We start from the raw sequence: 18,915 nt of genomic DNA on the forward strand, positions 1-18,915 counted from the left end.
TGTATAAAACCCCGCTTACAGATCGCTCCACCGTCCACACCGTCGGCTTCAGACATCTCGAGACACGACCGGTCGTGTCTATATTTCGATTTCAAAAATCAAAACGTAGTCCTCGGTAGGACTTAATCTCGCGTTCGCGAACACCCACGCGCGTGCCGGCCGTCACGCGCGTGAGTGTTTTTCCTATCATTCGCGTACGGAAGCAAGGAGACATACCCTCCCTGCATATAATCAAGATTATATACAGAGAGGTTCCTTTAACTTCCGTGTAAAAATCCCACGATGATCGGTCCCTCGATCACCTAATCTGAAACAGAAAAAGAATAAAAGCAGAGCAGATAATTATATATCAAAATTATATACAAAATTATATACAAAAGACATTTAAACTGGAAAACTCTGCAAAAATCAAATTTTACGATTATATATCCCTCGATGATCTAAACTGAAACAGAAGAAGAATAATAAAAATTATATGCAGAGAGGTTCCATTAACTTGCTTGTAAAAATCCCACGATGATCCATCCCTCGATCACCTAATCTGAAACAGAAAAACAATAAAAGCAGAGCAGATAATTATATGTCAAAATTATATGCAAAATTATATACAAAAGACATTTAAATTGAAAAACTCTGCAAAAATCTAATTTTACGATTATAGATCCTTCGATGATCGAAAGAAGAGTAAAGAAGAAAGAGAGAAAAGAAAAGACGAGAAGAAAAGAAAAAGAGAAAAAGAGCTCTAAAAGATGCCGAGACGGCAGCCCGCCCAAAGGCCCACACCCGAGGGCCCCTCCCAAGGGTCCCACCCGAAACTTATCATTAATAAAAATTAACAAAAGTAGTTAATATAATGAATAATAGGAAATAATTAATATTATTGATGAAAGTATGTAATTAATAAAAGTAAATAAGAGTAAATAGGAACGAAAGAGAATATAAGTGCGATAGAAAAGTTTTCTGTGCGTTCTCTTAGAAAATTAACTTAGAACTTTGATATATTCAATTTATTTATCTATTGAAATATAACTAACAATTTAAAATGTAATAAATTTAACGTCTAATTGACATTAGACAGGAACAAGACTTTGGAAAAACATTGTAATATGCAGCCATTCGCCCGGTAGTACTTGCGTTATACGATTAAATATACAATTTAGTTCTACATTTTAGATAACATATATAATTTAGACATAGATTTCACTATATCGCAAGTACTACCGACCCAGGTCCCACCACTTGGAGGTTGCTGCATCTGGAGACCCGCGGGCTAACGGGGACTCTACTCTAAAATCCGCGAGCCGAGATGCCTTTCCGCTTCGGGAGCTTCGAGCTTCGCAGCAAACTGGAGATGTATAAAACCCCGCTTACAGATCGCTCCACCGTCCACACCGTCGGCTTCAGACATCTCGAGACACGACCGGTCGTGTCTATATTTCGATTTCAAAAATCAAAACGTAGTCCTCGGTAGGACTTAATCTCGCGTCCGCGAACACCCACGCGCGTGCCGGCCGTCACGCGCGTGAGTGTTTTCCCTATCATTCGCGTACGGAAGCAAGGAGACATACCCTCCCTGCATATAATCAAGATTATATACAGAGAGGTTCCTTTAACTTCCGTGTAAAAATCCCACGATGATCCGTCACTCGGTCACCTAATCTGAAACAGAAAAAAAATAATAGTAGTGCTAAATATAAGATCAAAAATTAAAAAGATAATGAAAATGAAATATAAAAGCAAATATTAAAAAGATAATAAAAATTAAATGTAAGAACAAAAATTAAAAAGTTAATAAAACTTAAATATAAAAACAAAAATTAAAAAGTTAATAAAAGTTAAATACAAAAGCAAAAATTAAAAGTATAATAGAAATTAAATATAAGAACAAAAATTATATATAAAATTATATGCGAGAACTTCCCTGTCAAAATTTAATTTCACGATGATCGGTCCCTCGACGTTCGGTCCCTCAATGATCTAATCTGAAACAGAAAAAGTATGAAACAGAATGAGAAACAGATATAAAGAAAATAGGAAAAGAGTAGACAAACAGAAAAAGGAAAAATGAACGGAAAACTTGCGTATGTACGCGTGAGAAAAATAGAATTCCGAACAAAGGGTGTGTATCTCGAAGCTCGGTTCAGTCGAGCAAAACCAAAATATCATAATTGAATTTGATTTTTCTTTCGTAAAAGAACGAAACCCGCCTAAGGCCCACACCCGAGGGCCCCTCCCAAGGGTCCCACCCGAGAGAAGATAGAGGAGTTAATGAACAAGTTAATCAACTGTTTAAAATAATTGTTCAATCTACAATATGCAGCCATAGGCTGGGTAATACTGGAATCCTGTTAGGTATCCTTCCTGTAAAAGTGAGATGAGAATATTTATGTATTTAAATGTTCTTGTTTCATTCCCATGTGCACTTTTATTCAGTGTACTCTCAGTGGTCATAACAATTTGCCATATTTTATACGTTTCGAAATTATTACTTTAATATAAAACTTGATTTTATAAAAATAAAATTACGGATTTAATAGGAAACTAATGAGTAATAAAAGTTAATAAAAGTAATTAATATAATAAATAAAAATATATAATCATTATGATTATCAAAAGTCTATAATTACTAAAAGTATATAATTAATATAATCAATAAAAGTATATAAGTAATAAAAGTAAAGAAGAATAAATATGAATGACAGAGAACGTAAATGCAACAGAACAGTTTTCTGTACGTTTTCATAATAATTTTATAACTTTATTAATTTAGAATTTTTATATATTCGATCAATTTATCTGTTAAAGCATGATTAGCAATATAAAATGTAATTAATTTGATGTCTAACTGAAATTTGAGAGAAGAAAGATTTTGGAAAAAGATTGCAATATGCAGCCATCCGCCCGGTAGTACTTGCGCTATACGATTATATATACAATTTCGTTATAGATTTAAGATAACATATATAATTTAATTAAAGATTTTAGAAATAATTTGACAGATTTCAATATATCGCAAGTACTACCGACCCAGGTCCCACCGCTTGGAGGTTGCTGCATCTGGGGACCCCCGGGCTAACGGGGACTCTACTCTAAAATTCGCGTGACCGGCGTGATCAAATAATCGGCGTTCTATAAAACGAAGTCCCCGGTAGGACTTTTAATCGCGTCCGAACACTCCCGTGAGTGTTAGTATAAATAACGGTGACTCTACTCTAAATTCGCGTTCGCGGCGTCCATGCATCAACCAAGAATTCTGGTAGCTAACTGGTGGAGGGTGAGTCCACGCTTACGGATAGCAAACCATAGTACTCGGAAGTACATAAACCGACACACGACCGGTCATTTAGTCGTTTTAGCAATCAATCATACCGTAGGACTTAATCGCGCCCGAGAACACCATGCCTGTGCCCGCCGACACACGCGTGAGTGTTCTTTCTATCCTACCCGTATTCGCGTTAACAATGGATTAAGAAACGAAAAAGAAAAGAAGAAGAAGAGAAAGAGCGGAAAAGAAAGCCGGAACATGCGCGCACGTGAAAATGATAGAATTCGGAACAAAAGAAAGACAAGAGATGGACATCTCGAAGATCGTTTCATCCGAGTAAAACCAGAGTACGATAATCTAGCTGGATTTCTTGATACTGAAAGAACGAAACCCGCACAGAAGCCCACGCCCATAAGCCCCACTCATGGGACCCACCCGATAAAAATTGTAATAATTAATCTCGAATAATTACTTCAATTATTAGATAACTATGCTTTTCAACGAATAGAAATGATTGTCTATTTATTGCTGAATATACGGAAGGTGTGAGACAGAATGTAAAATGTACGTACTTCGATGTTCAATTTGGAATTATATAGAAAAGATTTTGAAAAAGAATCTTGAAATATGCAGCCATTCGCTCGGTAGTACTTGCTTTTCATAATTATATATATATATATATATATATATATATATATATAATTTAGATGTACATTTTAGATAATATGTATAATTTAGTTCTAAAATTTTGAAATATTTCAAACGTAGATTTAAATATATTGCAAGTACTACCGACTCAGGCCCCACCGCTTGAAGGTTGCTGCATCTGGAGACCTGCGGGCTAACGGGGACTCTACTCTAAAATTCGCGAGCCGAGATGCCTTTCCGCTTCGGGAGCTTCGAGCTTCTCAGCAAACTGGAGATGTATAAAACCCCGCTTACAGATCGCTCCACCGTCCACACCGTCGGCTTCAGATATCTCGAGACACGACCGGTCGTGTCTATTTCGATTTAAAAAATCAAAGCGAAGTCCTCGGTAGGACTTAATCTCGCGCTCGCGAACACCCACGCGTGTGCCGGCCGTCACACGCGTGAGTGTTTTCCCTATCATTCGCGTACGGAAGCAAGGAGACATACCCTTCCTGCATATAATAGAAATTATATGCAGAGAGGTTCCATTAACTTCCGTGTAAAAATCCCACGATGATCCGTCCCTCGATCACCTAATCTGAAACAGAAAAAGAATAAAAGCAGAGCACATAATTATATGTCAAAATTATATACATATTAAGACATTTAAATTGAAAAATTCTCTGTAAAAATCAAATTTGACGATTATAGATCCCTCGATGATCTAACCTGAAATAGAAGAAAAATAACAGTAAAGGAAATAATTATATACAAAAATTATATGCAAAATTATATATAAAAAGACATTTATATGCAATAATTTCCCTGTAAAAACATAATTTCACGATTATAGATCCTCCAATGATCGGTCCCTCGATGATCTAATCTGAAATAGAAAAAAAATAAAAGAAGTAAGAGAGAAAAGAAAAGACGAGAAGAAAAGGAAAAGAGAAAAAGAGCTCTAAAAGATGCCGAGATGGCAGCCCGCCTAAGGCCCACACCCGAGGGCCCCTCCCAAGGGTCCCACCCAAGAGAAGATAGAGTAATTAATCAACAATTTAATTAACAATTTAAAATAATTGTTCAAACTATAATATGTATAATGTATGTTAGTTTCAGTTCTACGTACATTTTTATTCAGTGCACTTTCAGTGGTCCTCACAATTGCCATATTTTATACGTTTCGGAATTATTACTTTAATATAAAACTTCATTTTATAAAAATAAAATTTAGAATTTAATTGAACTTTAGAAAAGAAAAATGCGAAAAATTTATTACTCGAATTTAATAATAAAAATGTATAAAATATGTAAAAATTCTATTCGCGTACGCGTGGCAATATGAAATGAGAGACGGAATGTTACGTCGTCTCAGATTCTCAAATCTACATTAGTACTATATACTATATACTATATACTATATACTATATACTATATACTATATACTATATACTATATACTATATACTACTATATATTACTATATACTACTATATACTACTATATAAGAGCATTCTGAGTGACAACATGGTAAAATTAAAATATGACTAAGAATCATTTTCGAAGAGTTCTGTGGAACCTTCGAAAATAACTCAATAGTATGATAGTTGCCCTCTTGAGCCACAATTAGTGGGGGCCACTTCGGCATAAAGCCTCTTCTTTGCTTCGTGCCCTAATCATAACTATAGAACAAATTCCATAACTATCGTCAATATCAAAGAACTAAAACCGACTCTTATTCTAAGACATGGAAGAAAACTAACAAATCTAACGTAACTCAAACCTGAAACGAAAAAGCGAGCAAGCATCGGAAGAGAAACGAGAATTAATATATTAATTGCTGAAAATCCTAAGCTAAAAATTGATTAACTTATTCTATGTTTTGCAGGTTGTGATTCTACATGTCTCTTTATCTTTTATCAACGACTCTACTCTACTTTATTCTTTCAAAATCAATGACTCTACTTTATTCTCTTAAAAGCAATGACTCTATTGAGACTTTTCTTTTATTAATAAAATTGATTAATGTTTATTTAAAAATGTAATGAAAAATTATTGGACGCTCCTTCTTACAAGCAAATATTCTAATTATTGGAAAATAAGTTACAAAATTTCGCTTGTAATCCAGAGACTATCAATCGCGAATGTCTTCCTGCTTATTTATCACTAAAATTCACGAATATCGCGATTCTTTATTATTTTCGCGAGAGAAAATTATTTAAAAATGCATTTAAATAATAAAAATTTTAAACAATTATAATTAACGCGTTTAAACAAGAAGACTCTATCCTGATCTAATAAATAAATCAAAAAATAACGAACCACTCACGAGTAAATCTCCGAAGAAATTTACTCGTGGTCACTCATTGCTCTTCTAATAATTAATTACAACCAATCACCCGTGCCGATTCGGACCTATCGTCCTCGGCATGATTGAGTAATCGGAGGGATTTAAAAATTAACTTACTACTTTAGAAGTTCTGCGACGGCTCCAAAACACTGGACCGCGATTTAGGTCGAAATTGAGGGTGGACGATTTGTAGTTGGTTGAAAATGAGGTAGGTCGACATCGAAGTTGGTTGAAATCCTCTTCAGTGATGCACTGACTCTAATTCGCGGTAGTTAATTATTAACGAACGGTCACTGAATTTACTTAACGCAACTCTACTATATTTTACAAGTACAGTCTGTGCGACTGTTAAAAAATCAAAACACTGCACGAACAAGCACTGACTCTAAAGACTGCATTGCACGCAGTCTATGCAAAAACACTCATTGTTAAATCGCGAATCGCGAACGAACACACACTGCTTCTACTTCGCGATATTTTTATTTTAACGGTACAAACACTCGATGACTCCATTGCTACGCGCACGATTGCAACGAGGTTCTGAAACAAAAATCCAAAGGAAATAATAAGTATCACTGTTACAGTGAAAACTATAAATCATTAAAGAAATATGTGATAGATGTGAAAAAATATACTTACTTTAAGTCATCGTTAATACTCGCTCCTATGGCATTCCGTGAAAATTTCTAAGTTCTCTCGTCGAAGTCCGAAACACAACTAAACTATCAACTGTCAAAGTCGGGCGAAGACCCCACTTTGTTGTCGTCTCTCGAAGCCGAGTATCCCCACTTCGCAGTTCTGTCTAAAACCAATAATCTATTGTATATTTGATTTAATTGTTCGTTAATACTCGTTAACGTTGTACTTGCGTAAAACCTTGGTAAATTCTCGCTCCTATGGCGTCCTATGAAAATTTCTATGGCCCACCATGGAGATAATCCGTCAACGTCCTCCGAAAGTGCCTCGTCGAAATTTAAAACAAAAAAAATAGTACAGAATTTTGAAAATACGAGTGATAGAAAATATACGTGCGTAAACTCTTTGTTAATTCTCGCTCCTATGGCATTCCGTGAAAATTTCTAAGTTCTCTCGTCGAAGTCCGAAACACAACTAAACTATCAACTGTCAAAGTCGGGCGAAGACCCCACTTTGTTGTCGTCTCTCGAAGCCGAGTATCCCCACTTCGCAGTTATGTCTAAAATCAATAATCTATTGTATATTTGATTTAATTGTTCGTTAATACTCGTTAACGTTGTACTTGCTTAAAACCTTCGTTAATTCTCGTTCCTATGGCGTCCTATGAAAATTTCTATGGCCCACCATGGAGATAATCCGTCAACGTCCTCCGAAAGTGCCTCGTCGAAATTTAAAACAAAAAAAATAGTACAGAATTTTGAAAATACGAGTGATAGAAAATATACGTGCGTAAACTCTTTGTTAATTCTCGCTCCTATGGCATTCCGTGAAAATTTCTAAGTTCTCTCGTCGAAGTCCGAAACACAACTAAACTATCAACTGTCAAAGTCGGGCGAAGACCCCACTTTGTTGTCGTCTCTCGAAGCCGAGTATCCCCACTTCGCAGTTATGTCTAAAACCAATAATCTATTGTATATTTGATTTAATTGTTCGTTAATACTCGTTAACGTTGTACTTGCTTAAAACCTTCGTTAATTCTCGTTCCTATGGCGTCCTATGAAAATTTCTATGGCCCACCATGGAGATAATCCGTCAACGTCCTCCGAAAGTGCCTCGTCGAAATTTAAAACAAAAAAAATAGTACAGAATTTTGAAAATACGAGTGATAGAAAATATACGTGCGTAAACTCTTTGTTAATTCTCGCTCCTATGGCATTCCGTGAAAATTTCTAAGTTCTCTCGTCGAAGTCCGAAACACAACTAAACTATCAACTGTCAAAGTCGGGCGAAGACCCCACTTTGTTGTCGTCTCTCGAAGCCGAGTATCCCCACTTCGCAGTTATGTCTAAAATCAATAATCTATTGTATATTTGATTTAATTGTTCGTTAATACTCGTTAACGTTGTACTTGCTTAAAACCTTCGTTAATTCTCGTTCCTATGGCGTCCTATGAAAATTTCTATGGCCCACCATGGAGATAATCCGTCAACGTCCTCCGAAAGTGCCTCGTCGAAATTTAAAACAAAAAAAATAGTACAGAATTTTGAAAATACGAGTGATAGAAAATATACGTGCGTAAACTCTTTGTTAATTCTCGCTCCTATGGCATTCCGTGAAAATTTCTAAGTTCTCTCGTCGAAGTCCGAAACACAACTAAACTAGTAACTGTCAAAGTCGGGCGAAGACCCCACTTTGTTGTCGTCTCTCGAAGCCGAGTATCCCCACTTCGCAGTTATGTCTAAAACCAATAATCTATTGTATATTTGATTTAATTGTTCGTTAATACTCGTTAACGTTGTACTTGCGTAAAACCTTGGTAAATTCTCGCTCCTATGGCGTCCTATGAAAATTTCTATGGCCCACCATGGAGATAATCCGTCAACGTCCTCCGAAAGTGCCTCGTCGAAATTTAAAACAAAAAAAATAGTACAGAATTTTGAAAATACGAGTGATAGAAAATATACGTGCGTAAACTCTTTGTTAATTCTCGCTCCTATGGCATTCCGTGAAAATTTCTAAGTTCTCTCGTCGAAGTCCGAAACACAACTAAACTAGTAACTGTCAAAGTCGGGCGAAGACCCCACTTTGTTGTCGTCTCTCGAAGCCGAGTATCCCCACTTCGCAGTTATGTCTAAAACCAATAATCTATTGTATATTTGATTTAATTGTTCGTTAATACTCGTTAACGTTGTACTTGCGTAAAACCTTGGTAAATTCTCGCTCCTATGGCGTCCTATGAAAATTTCTATGGCCCACCATGGAGATAATCCGTCAACGTCCTCCGAAAGTGCCTCGTCGAAATTTAAAACAAAAAAAATAGTACAGAATTTTGAAAATACGAGTGATAGAAAATATACGTGCGTAAACTCTTTGTTAATTCTCGCTCCTATGGCATTCCGTGAAAATTTCTAAGTTCTCTCGTCGAAGTCCGAAACACAACTAAACTAGTAACTGTCAAAGTCGGGCGAAGACCCCACTTTGTTGTCGTCTCTCGAAGCCGAGTATCCCCACTTCGCAGTTATGTCTAAAACCAATAATCTATTGTATATTTGATTTAATTGTTCGTTAATACTCGTTAACGTTGTACTTGCGTAAAACCTTGGTAAATTCTCGCTCCTATGGCGTCCTATGAAAATTTCTATGGCCCACCATGGAGATAATCCGTCAACGTCCTCCGAAAGTGCCTCGTCGAAATTTAAAACAAAAAAAATAGTACAGAATTTTGAAAATACGAGTGATAGAAAATATACGTGCGTAAACTCTTTGTTAATTCTCGCTCCTATGGCATTCCGTGAAAATTTCTAAGTTCTCTCGTCGAAGTCCGAAACACAACTAAACTATCAACTGTCAAAGTCGGGCGAAGACCCCACTTTGTTGTCGTCTCTCGAAGCCGAGTATCCCCACTTCGCAGTTATGTCTAAAATCAATAATCTATTGTATATTTGATTTAATTGTTCGTTAATACTCGTTAACGTTGTACTTGCTTAAAACCTTCGTTAATTCTCGTTCCTATGGCGTCCTATGAAAATTTCTATGGCCCACCATGGAGATAATCCGTCAACGTCCTCCGAAAGTGCCTCGTCGAAATTTAAAACAAAAAAAATAGTACAGAATTTTGAAAATACGAGTGATAGAAAATATACGTGCGTAAACTCTTTGTTAATTCTCGCTCCTATGGCATTCCGTGAAAATTTCTAAGTTCTCTCGTCGAAGTCCGAAACACAACTAAACTAGTAACTGTCAAAGTCGGGCGAAGACCCCACTTTGTTGTCGTCTCTCGAAGCCGAGTATCCCCACTTCGCAGTTATGTCTAAAACCAATAATCTATTGTATATTTGATTTAATTCTTCGTTAATACTCGTTAACGTTGTACTTGCGTAAAACCTTGGTAAATTCTCGCTCCTATGGCGTCCTATGAAAATTTCTATGGCCCACCATGGAGATAATCCGTCAACGTCCTCCGAAAGTGCCTCGTCGAAATTTAAAACAAAAAAAATAGTACAGAATTTTGAAAATACGAGTGATAGAAAATATACGTGCGTAAACTCTTTGTTAATTCTCGCTCCTATGGCATTCCGTGAAAATTTCTAAGTTCTCTCGTCGAAGTCCGAAACACAACTAAACTAGTAACTGTCAAAGTCGGGCGAAGACCCCACTTTGTTGTCGTCTCTCGAAGCCGAGTATCCCCACTTCGCAGTTATGTCTAAAATCAATAATCTATTGTATATTTGATTTAATTGTTCGTTAATACTCGTTAACGTTGTACTTACCTAAAACCTTGGTAAATTCTCGCTCCTATGGCGTCCTATGAAAATTCCTATGGCCCCCCGTGGAGATAGACTGTCAACGTCCTCCGAAAAGGCATAGTCTAAATCTAAAACGAAAGAAATAGTAGAATGTGGAAAATATGAGTGATACAACATTGTAGTTGCGTGAAATCTTCGTTAATACTCGCTCCTATGGCATCCTGTGAAAATTTTTAACTCCTCTCATCAAAGTAATCAAAGAGAGTCACAGATTCGATTTTGTTATGGATGCGTGTAGGGGAGGTTCCACGATGATATAATGATGTTTTGTCACGATGAAGCAAAATAGTATTAGGAGGGGAAATGTAAAGGAAATGGTTATGGAGACAGTAACCCGCCCGAAGGCCCACATCTTTTGGCCCCTCCCAAGGTTTCCACCCGAAACGTTAGATAGAACATTGTATTATACTGCCATTATATCATTAATTTTTCAAGGTTTAATTCTAAAACAAAATAAATCGTATAGATTATTGAATGAATGAGAGATCGACTGTTGTACTTACATTAACTATCCTCTTTTCTTTGCGGACCGTGCGTATTGCGAGTATTCCGATGTGAATGGTGGTAACTCGTGGCAAGAATGGACTCACTGTCAAAGTCAGCCGCCTTATATCACTTCACTCCACCACACCATTTCATTCTGAAACGATACAAATCATATAGATTATTGAATGAATGAGTGATCGACTAATATACTTACATTAACTATTATTTACGGAGGGTGCGTACTGCTACTATTACGATGAGTACTCATTGTAATTTGTGCCAAGATTGAACCATTGACTGTTAGTCGGTTCCATTATACAGACGTCAGGAGTAGGAGATTATCTCCATCACACCATTTAATTCTAAAGCAAAATATATCGTATAGAATATTGAAAGAATTAGTGATATAATTATTTACTTACATTAGCTGTTTGTTACTACTTACGGAAAACGGGTTCTGCGAGGGCTATTATGTGAACTCGTGGCAATTCGAAGCAAGATTGAATCCACTTCCAAAATCGTTCTTCTTATATTGTCGTCACGTGTGGGACAATATTCCCACTACACCATTTCGTTCTTATACAATATAAATTGTATAAAATATTAAAAGTATGAGTGATATAATTATATACTTACATTGACTCTTTATTACTACTCACGGAAAACGCATGCTGCGAGAACTGTGTTGTGTACTCGTCGAAATTTTAAAATAGACGGAACGTGTAATTGTCAAAGTCGGTGAAGGGTCCTATTTAGTTACCCCTGTGTCATCAATTCTCAATTTAATTTTTGAATAAAATAATTTGTATAGAATAGTGAAAAAAAGTATGATATTATAATATACTTCCTTTATTTCTTCGTTATTACTTGTGGAGAACGCGTCCTATGAGAACTGATATCTATTCGTCGGAATGGGTAGGGAAACTAACTCGGTAGTCGTCAAAGTTATTAAAATATTCGTATGTGTTGATATTACTTGTTTATGTTATCCGAAATCAAGATTTCATTGTATTGTATCTTTAAGTAGAAATTATTTTTAATTTCTGGAGCATTATGATCTTTTTAATGCATTATGGAATGTATTATCGTTGAAATATTAATCTGTTGTACTCCTTGTTAATTAAAATTTGTTTAAATAATTGTAAAATTATCGATAATATTAATTTATAAACTCGCTTTTAGAAATATGGAGCTTCGATGTGTACTCGACGGAATATAAAAGAAAACTAACTCGGTAGTTGTCAAAGTTATTTAAATACTTGTATGTGTTGATATTACACGTAGATATGACTCGATATCAAAATTTCAAAGTATTCAAATTTTAAATTATAATTATTTTAGTTTCTCGCGCTTTACGATCTTTGTAATGATTAAGCATTACAAATATTATTGCTTTAATATTAAATTACTTTACTTCCTGCTCATGAAAGGTTGTTTAAATAATTATGAAACTTATAGTTAAGATCAATTAGTATGGATGACGAAGTCTTCATTTGCATATTTTTACTGGAGATTCATCAGTCGAAAGTGCATTAAAATACCTCAATAAATTACTGTGGCTTTCTCACATGTGCTTGGCAAAACGCGTTTCTTTGCGTTTGGAATGTGTCAGAAAATTTGAGTATCAATTTACGCACAGTTTACAAACAATCAAATAATGATCTATTTCATGGAAATAAAACACATATTATTCAGATTTTTATATGTGTTTCAATAGTGGAAATATGAGTTTATCTTTCATTGCAAATTTCAAGGGGCGTCACTGTACGAAACTTATTTTCAACGAAAAATGTCGAGAAATGTCAGAAATATCATTTGACCATGTCCTTGCTTAAACCTTTATCTTTAAATTGTTACCTTCTTCATCAAAATTAATTAAAAATTATACTTTTACTCATCGTTGGCGTAAACCATTATAAAGCCAGGGATGATTAACAGTTTTAAGAAACAGAATTAATATTCTTCAGTAATAAATAATACTTATTTTTAGAACTTAAAATTAAATAAGTTATATCTTGTAAAAGTTTTGAATAATATCAGATAAGAATTATACTTTTAATTTCTTATGGCATAAGTATAAAGTTACAGAGTTTATTACATAGAAATTGCTGACGCCGGATCCCATCCAGGTTGGAAAAGCTCTACGGATAAGGGAGTGCAATGTGATGATGGTTGATCCTTCATATACACAGTTGCCTATAAAATGTAAAAATTAGAATATTATAAAATATTTTGTTGTGGTCTATTTTTGATGTTTTCAATTTATAATAATAATAATAATAATGATGATGATGATGGTGATGATGCATATATATATAGAGTGTTTGTGTGTGTGTATTACCAAGAAGATAGTGAGTTGTTGTTTGGTTTTTATATCACAATCCTGACCAAGATTACAAGGGTAAGATATTTTCTCATTATTTTCTGGATTCTCCATTGTTATTAATTCGGAACAATGTTTTTCGTTAATTTCAAGTGCCTCTACTATCAATCCTGGAAAAAAAATATTTGTTTTATATAACTATATATTTTGAGAAATTAATTATGTCTTTTGCTATTATTTATATTTGACTTACTTCTTGTATCAACATTCGCAGAAAGAAATTTATTTAAAACACCTAATGAATCAGAATCTTCTGAGAATAGATATGGATAACGTCTTAATAATAGCTTTGTAAGCAACATGTTACCACGATTTCCAGATAAAATATTAGCAGGACTACAGACAATTTCATCATTCGTTCTTCTTATTAACAATACTGTCCCATCATACCTTGATTTATATATTAATTATTTACAATACTAATATTCATAATAATAATGAGTAATATAAATGAATATGAAATTATGACATAATAAATATTTAGCATCATACCTATTTAATTGTTCTGCTATATTTAAATTAAAATGTAATCTGATAACATGTTGCACTATTCCTTTCAATAAAGGCATTGTCATAATGGCTAATGGAAGTATGTCATCAAATGTAGCATCTAGTATCTATAATAAAAGTGATTGTTGTAATAAGTTTAATATTACTTAAATTATAATAATTATCATTACCAAGCTATGAATAGATGGATAATTCATAGCAGCCCAAGTGGCTGTATATCCACCGATACTCCATCCATAAAGTATTATTTTTCTCTCAGGAAACATTAATTGATGTTTTGCAAATTGCATTATACAATCAATAGCATTTTCCTCTTGTACTGGATGCGGTTCACCCTTTGTAGTCAGTTTGATGTCTTACTGTTAGTCATATATGAATAGGTTGGCCGAAGAAGAAGTCTTGCCATTACTACAACTATGTATAAAATATATTCTAATTTTAAGATATTTATCTTTACATGTACAAAGAGCTAAAATATTGTTAATGTAAAATACATTAAGTTTTACATTAGTAATAACAAAATAACATATGAGTAATAGCAATTCTTCTCAACGGAGTGTATTTACTACAATACTCATCTAGCTCACTCATTTGCAAGCAGAATACTTACAGTACTGCCACCAAAACCTGGATGATTCCATCCTAAAACTGAATAGCCTTTGTTTAATGGGGTTGATATAATACCAGTTTCATAAAACCCACAATTTCCTTCGCATGTGATGACAAGTATGTCACCATTAGTGGTTCTATAAAAAATAATATTTACATGGTATCACCATACCTTTACCTCTACTTTTGTATCTACAGAGAAAACAGATTTATATTACTTTTTCCTCTGATCAATAAACATTGTATCAATTACATTTCCATCACAAGTTACCAATTTAAATCTTTCTCCTCCCTGTTTTATCAAATCTATTCTACCTTTCAATAACACTGAATCTATAATACAAATATCTAATTATTCAAAATATAAGCATTTAATATAATATAAAAGTTAATATATCAATTAATAATATTAATATTCAGTTAATATAAAAAGTTTTAACTTACGTAATGCCCAATTAATAACAGAAATACTACCAGGATAAATTAATTTGATAGCAAAAGTATATGCTATAATGCAAGACAAGGCTACTCTTATTCCATTATTAGATTTTATTTCTTCTAGTCTTAACTTTTTTCTGTTCTTTTCTCTAATAAAAAACATGATATTATACATGATATTAAAATCATTATTGTTATTATTGCTTATTAATAGATATATATTTTGCTTTTTAAAATACATTACCCTTGTAAGGTAGTAACTGCAAATTCTACAGGCCAAGAACAAAATTCAAAATCATATTTGCATAACTCTTGTTTTGTTGTTATATTATAATTTGTATGACAATTCCTTAATGTTTTTAAGAATTTTGAATAGTTTGCATTATTAGCTCTGGAGCAACCACGTGCTGCTAGTGAAGCAATTAAAATTATACCTGCACTGGCTGCAAATTTACTTATATGATATGTTATATCCATCACAGAATAGCTATGCAGATACATAAATATAGCAGCAGACATAAAGGCATAAGAACTTATAGACCATACTGCACTAAACTGAAAAATCAAATTATAAATTTATATCAGTATTTAATGTTTACAAATCATGTATAGCATATTTGAAACAAAAAATATTATATATATTTCTATTAAAAAGTACTTATACTTAACTTAAATTTTATAGCAACGAAATAAGAAAAAATAAAATAATAATTTACATAAATTCGAATGTTAGAAACATTTCTTTTTATATTTATTACAGTTAGTATTTAAGTATAATTGAAGAGATAATATTATAAAGAATGTAATGTAAATTAATAATAAAACAATAAGTATACACATAACAAATTAAATTTTTTGATATTTGAATAACTTAGTACGAATGAGCATACACAATCTGATAAGAATTATTATCATAAAATTCTTTATTAAAACCTTACCGAAATTATTACCCGATCACTCCATCGTTCTAATACTTTTGGTTCATATGATTTCTGCAAATTAAAATGATCATAACCTCCAAAAATATACAAGTAAACAAAATATATATACGATAGTTACATCAATAAGTCGTCCAGTTGTCGTGACTTCGTAAATTTTAAAAAGACGTGGCCCAAAAGTGTAGTAAAACAATATTTTCATTAACGACATATTTTATTTGCTTTTATAGTTATCACATAAACTTCAACAACTCACTCTTCGGAATTACAATTAAAGAAACCAAGAGAAACTGTCACATAGAACTGCTGCATAAGCACAGTACACGAGCATGCACAGTAGATCAAAAGTACTATGCCGCCTATAAAGAATTTGATCAAATAATATTACTCCAATTTGTCATTATTTTTATGTATTTATATTATTTTTTAATACTTTTTTTAATAACGTGCAATATGATTATTTTATTTGATTAAATATCCTTACCTACATATATATCGACAAAAATATATATCGATACGATAAATCGAAAGAAAGGACAATAAATCGAAGGTAGTCCTTTTAGTTCCTACTTTTTCCGCATTCGTTACTGATATCATATACGATTCGAGCCAAAGCCCATGAACCATAGTGAATAAAAGAAAATATAAGTCTTGATAAGTCTTTTTTATATCGATATGAGATTTTAATAAAAAATGGTTAAGGATAATATATTTGTATAATTTTGTTAATCCTGTTAGAGCAAATATTGAGAATTTGCTGAAAATTGTCTTTACTTATTTGTACTGTATATAATAACTAATCATGGGAGAAAAGAGGCAAAATAGTTTATCTGTAAGTACATATGTAAGAAATTGTAATTATTATAATTAATGTGTTAATTTATGTTATTCCTATCACGTTAATCTAACAGAAAGAAGAAATTGCAAAGCAGTTCATGCTGCCAGAAAGAAAAAGTAAAATAGCTACTTTATTAAAGCAAGATGGACAAGCATATTGTATATGCAGAAGTTCTGATAGCTCCCGTTTTATGATGTAAGTTATTATAAAAGTATAAAATGTCTATCAAATTTTGTATAACTTGTATAATTACAATTATTGTTATTTGTTTAAGTGGTTGTGATGCATGTGAAGAATGGTATCATGGTGATTGTATAAATATAACTGAGAAAGATGCTAAACATATTAAACAGTTTTTCTGTATTGTAAGTCTTGATAAACTTTGAGTATATTATATATGATTCTTTTTATAACTAAAATATATTTCTATAGCGTTGTAAAGAGGAAGATCCAACATTGATTACACGATACAAACCACGTAAAACAGATCAAGAAGATCGAAAACATAAAAAATATAAGGAAAAAGAACGTGCTCATAGATATGAATATGATGCACCTTGGGATCCAACATTAGTTAAAAAATCGTCTAAACGATGTGGAGAATGTACAGGTTGTCTTCGTACAGAAAATTGTGGAAAATGTGATGCTTGTAGACATTTAAAAAAATTTGGTCCTTCTGTACGATTAAAACTTAGATGTATACAAAGAACTTGCAGAGTACTGGGTGATCCACTGAAGCCATCAAAAAGTTTCACCAAAGCTTCAAAGTTCAATAAAAAGCGTAGAAGGGATTCAAGTAATGAAAGAATAGAATATTTAGAAGCACCACGACAATGCTATGGACCTGCTTGTACAAAACAATCACGTCCAGGTAGTAAATATTGTTCAGATGAATGTGGATTAAAGCTTGCTACAAACAGAATTTATCAAGTATTGCCACAACGTATACAAGAGTGGTCATTAACACCATGTATTGCTGAACAGAATAACAGACGTGCTTTAGAATCAGTTAGGAAACAGCAACATGATGTTAGAAGAATACTTCAAGAATTAGATAAAAGACATGCAGAATTAGACAGAATAATAGAACGTGCTAAACATGCATCTATAGATCCACAAACAGAGGTTGATGATAATGATGATACTGAAATGAGCATGTATTGTATTACTTGTGGACATGAGATACATTCGAGGACAGCTATTAAACATATGGAAAAATGTTTTAATAAAGTAATTCTTATATAATATAAATATATTCTAAAATATCACTATTGTATATGTTATAATGTTTTACTAATATTGTTGTTTAATTTATAGTATGAATCACAAGCATCATTTGGCTCCATTTTTAAAACACGTATCGAAGGACAAGTAATGTTTTGTGATTTTTATAATCCTGTGAATAGAACTTATTGCAAAAGATTACGTGTACTTTGTCCCGAACATTGTAAAGATCCAAAAATCAGCGAAACTGAAGTTTGCGGATGTCCGTTGGTTACTAATGTATTTGATGCAACTGGTGAATTCTGTCGCGCTCCAAAGAAGAGTTGTGTTAAACATTATGTTTGGGAAAAACTACGTCGTGCAGAAATAGATATGGAAAGAGTAAGACAATGGTTAAAAATTGATGAACTCGTCGAACAAGAAAGACAAATTAGATCAAATATGGCCACTAGAGCTGGAGTATTGGCTTTGATGTTACATTCTACTTATAATCACGAATTAATGGAACAAATGACTCAAGAACAAAGTAGAGAACAGCTGGAAGCAATGGAAGAAGAACTACAACGTAGATATAATTTACACCAAAAAAAATCAATAGAACAAGAAGCATAGTTTCATTGTAACATATAAATATGAATTTAAGTCAGTTTTATTCGCGTAAATACTATTTTTCTCATCATATTGAATTCATAATAGTTACAGAATTAAATTTCTCTATAATTAAAATATGCTTATAATATAATTCAATTTTACGATCATATTTATTCATATGTATATAACATATTATTGATAAAAATATGAAT

At 33.1% G+C, this 18,915-nt stretch overlaps 2 protein-coding genes across 2 annotated transcripts; one reads left to right on the forward strand and one right to left on the reverse strand.

Moving 5' to 3' along the window:
* Nucleotides 1–13,208: 13,208 nt before the first annotated feature.
* LOC127065094 (phosphatidylserine lipase ABHD16A) lies at nucleotides 13,209–16,611 on the reverse strand. Its single transcript, XM_050996993.1, has 12 exons — nucleotides 16,535–16,611; nucleotides 16,172–16,409; nucleotides 16,051–16,104; nucleotides 15,357–15,667; nucleotides 15,119–15,261; nucleotides 14,893–15,007; nucleotides 14,676–14,811; nucleotides 14,236–14,400; nucleotides 14,048–14,172; nucleotides 13,749–13,945; nucleotides 13,514–13,665; nucleotides 13,209–13,368 (listed from the first exon to the last, which is right to left on the reverse strand). The coding sequence occupies exons 2-12, from the start codon at nucleotides 16,259–16,261 to the stop codon at nucleotides 13,267–13,269; spliced, it is 1,590 nt and encodes a 529-aa protein (XP_050852950.1). The 5' UTR covers nucleotides 16,262–16,409; nucleotides 16,535–16,611; the 3' UTR covers nucleotides 13,209–13,266.
* Nucleotides 16,612–16,632: 21 nt separating this feature from the next.
* LOC127065095 (CXXC-type zinc finger protein 1) lies at nucleotides 16,633–18,764 on the forward strand. The gene is made up of 5 exons (XM_050996994.1): nucleotides 16,633–16,882; nucleotides 16,962–17,083; nucleotides 17,163–17,253; nucleotides 17,321–18,118; nucleotides 18,206–18,764. Exons 1-5 carry the CDS (start codon nucleotides 16,853–16,855, stop codon nucleotides 18,722–18,724), a joined length of 1,560 nt encoding a protein of 519 aa, XP_050852951.1. The 5' UTR covers nucleotides 16,633–16,852; the 3' UTR covers nucleotides 18,725–18,764.
* Nucleotides 18,765–18,915: the final 151 nt, after the last annotated feature.

The sequence above is a fragment of the Vespula vulgaris genome, chromosome 7, assembly GCF_905475345.1.
Source record: "Vespula vulgaris chromosome 7, iyVesVulg1.1, whole genome shotgun sequence".
Lineage (NCBI taxonomy): Eukaryota > Metazoa > Arthropoda > Insecta > Hymenoptera > Vespidae > Vespula > Vespula vulgaris.

Excerpts from the sequence above, each read along its gene's own strand:
- LOC127065094 (XM_050996993.1), bottom strand. The coding sequence starts at position 16,261 with ATGTCGTTAATGAAAATATTGTTTTACTACACTTTTGGGCCACGTCTT. Across the intron at positions 16,105-16,171 it reads CAACTGGACGACTTATTGAT|AAATCATATGAACCAAAAGT; the intron begins GTAACTATCGTA and ends TTTAATTTGCAG. Across the intron at positions 13,369-13,513 it reads AACAACTCACTATCTTCTTG|GCAACTGTGTATATGAAGGA; the intron begins GTAATACACACA and ends TACATTTTATAG.
- LOC127065095 (XM_050996994.1), top strand. The coding sequence starts at position 16,853 with ATGGGAGAAAAGAGGCAAAATAGTTTATCT. Across the intron at positions 17,254-17,320 it reads TTAAACAGTTTTTCTGTATT|CGTTGTAAAGAGGAAGATCC; the intron begins GTAAGTCTTGAT and ends ATATTTCTATAG. Across the intron at positions 18,119-18,205 it reads TGGAAAAATGTTTTAATAAA|TATGAATCACAAGCATCATT; the intron begins GTAATTCTTATA and ends TTTAATTTATAG.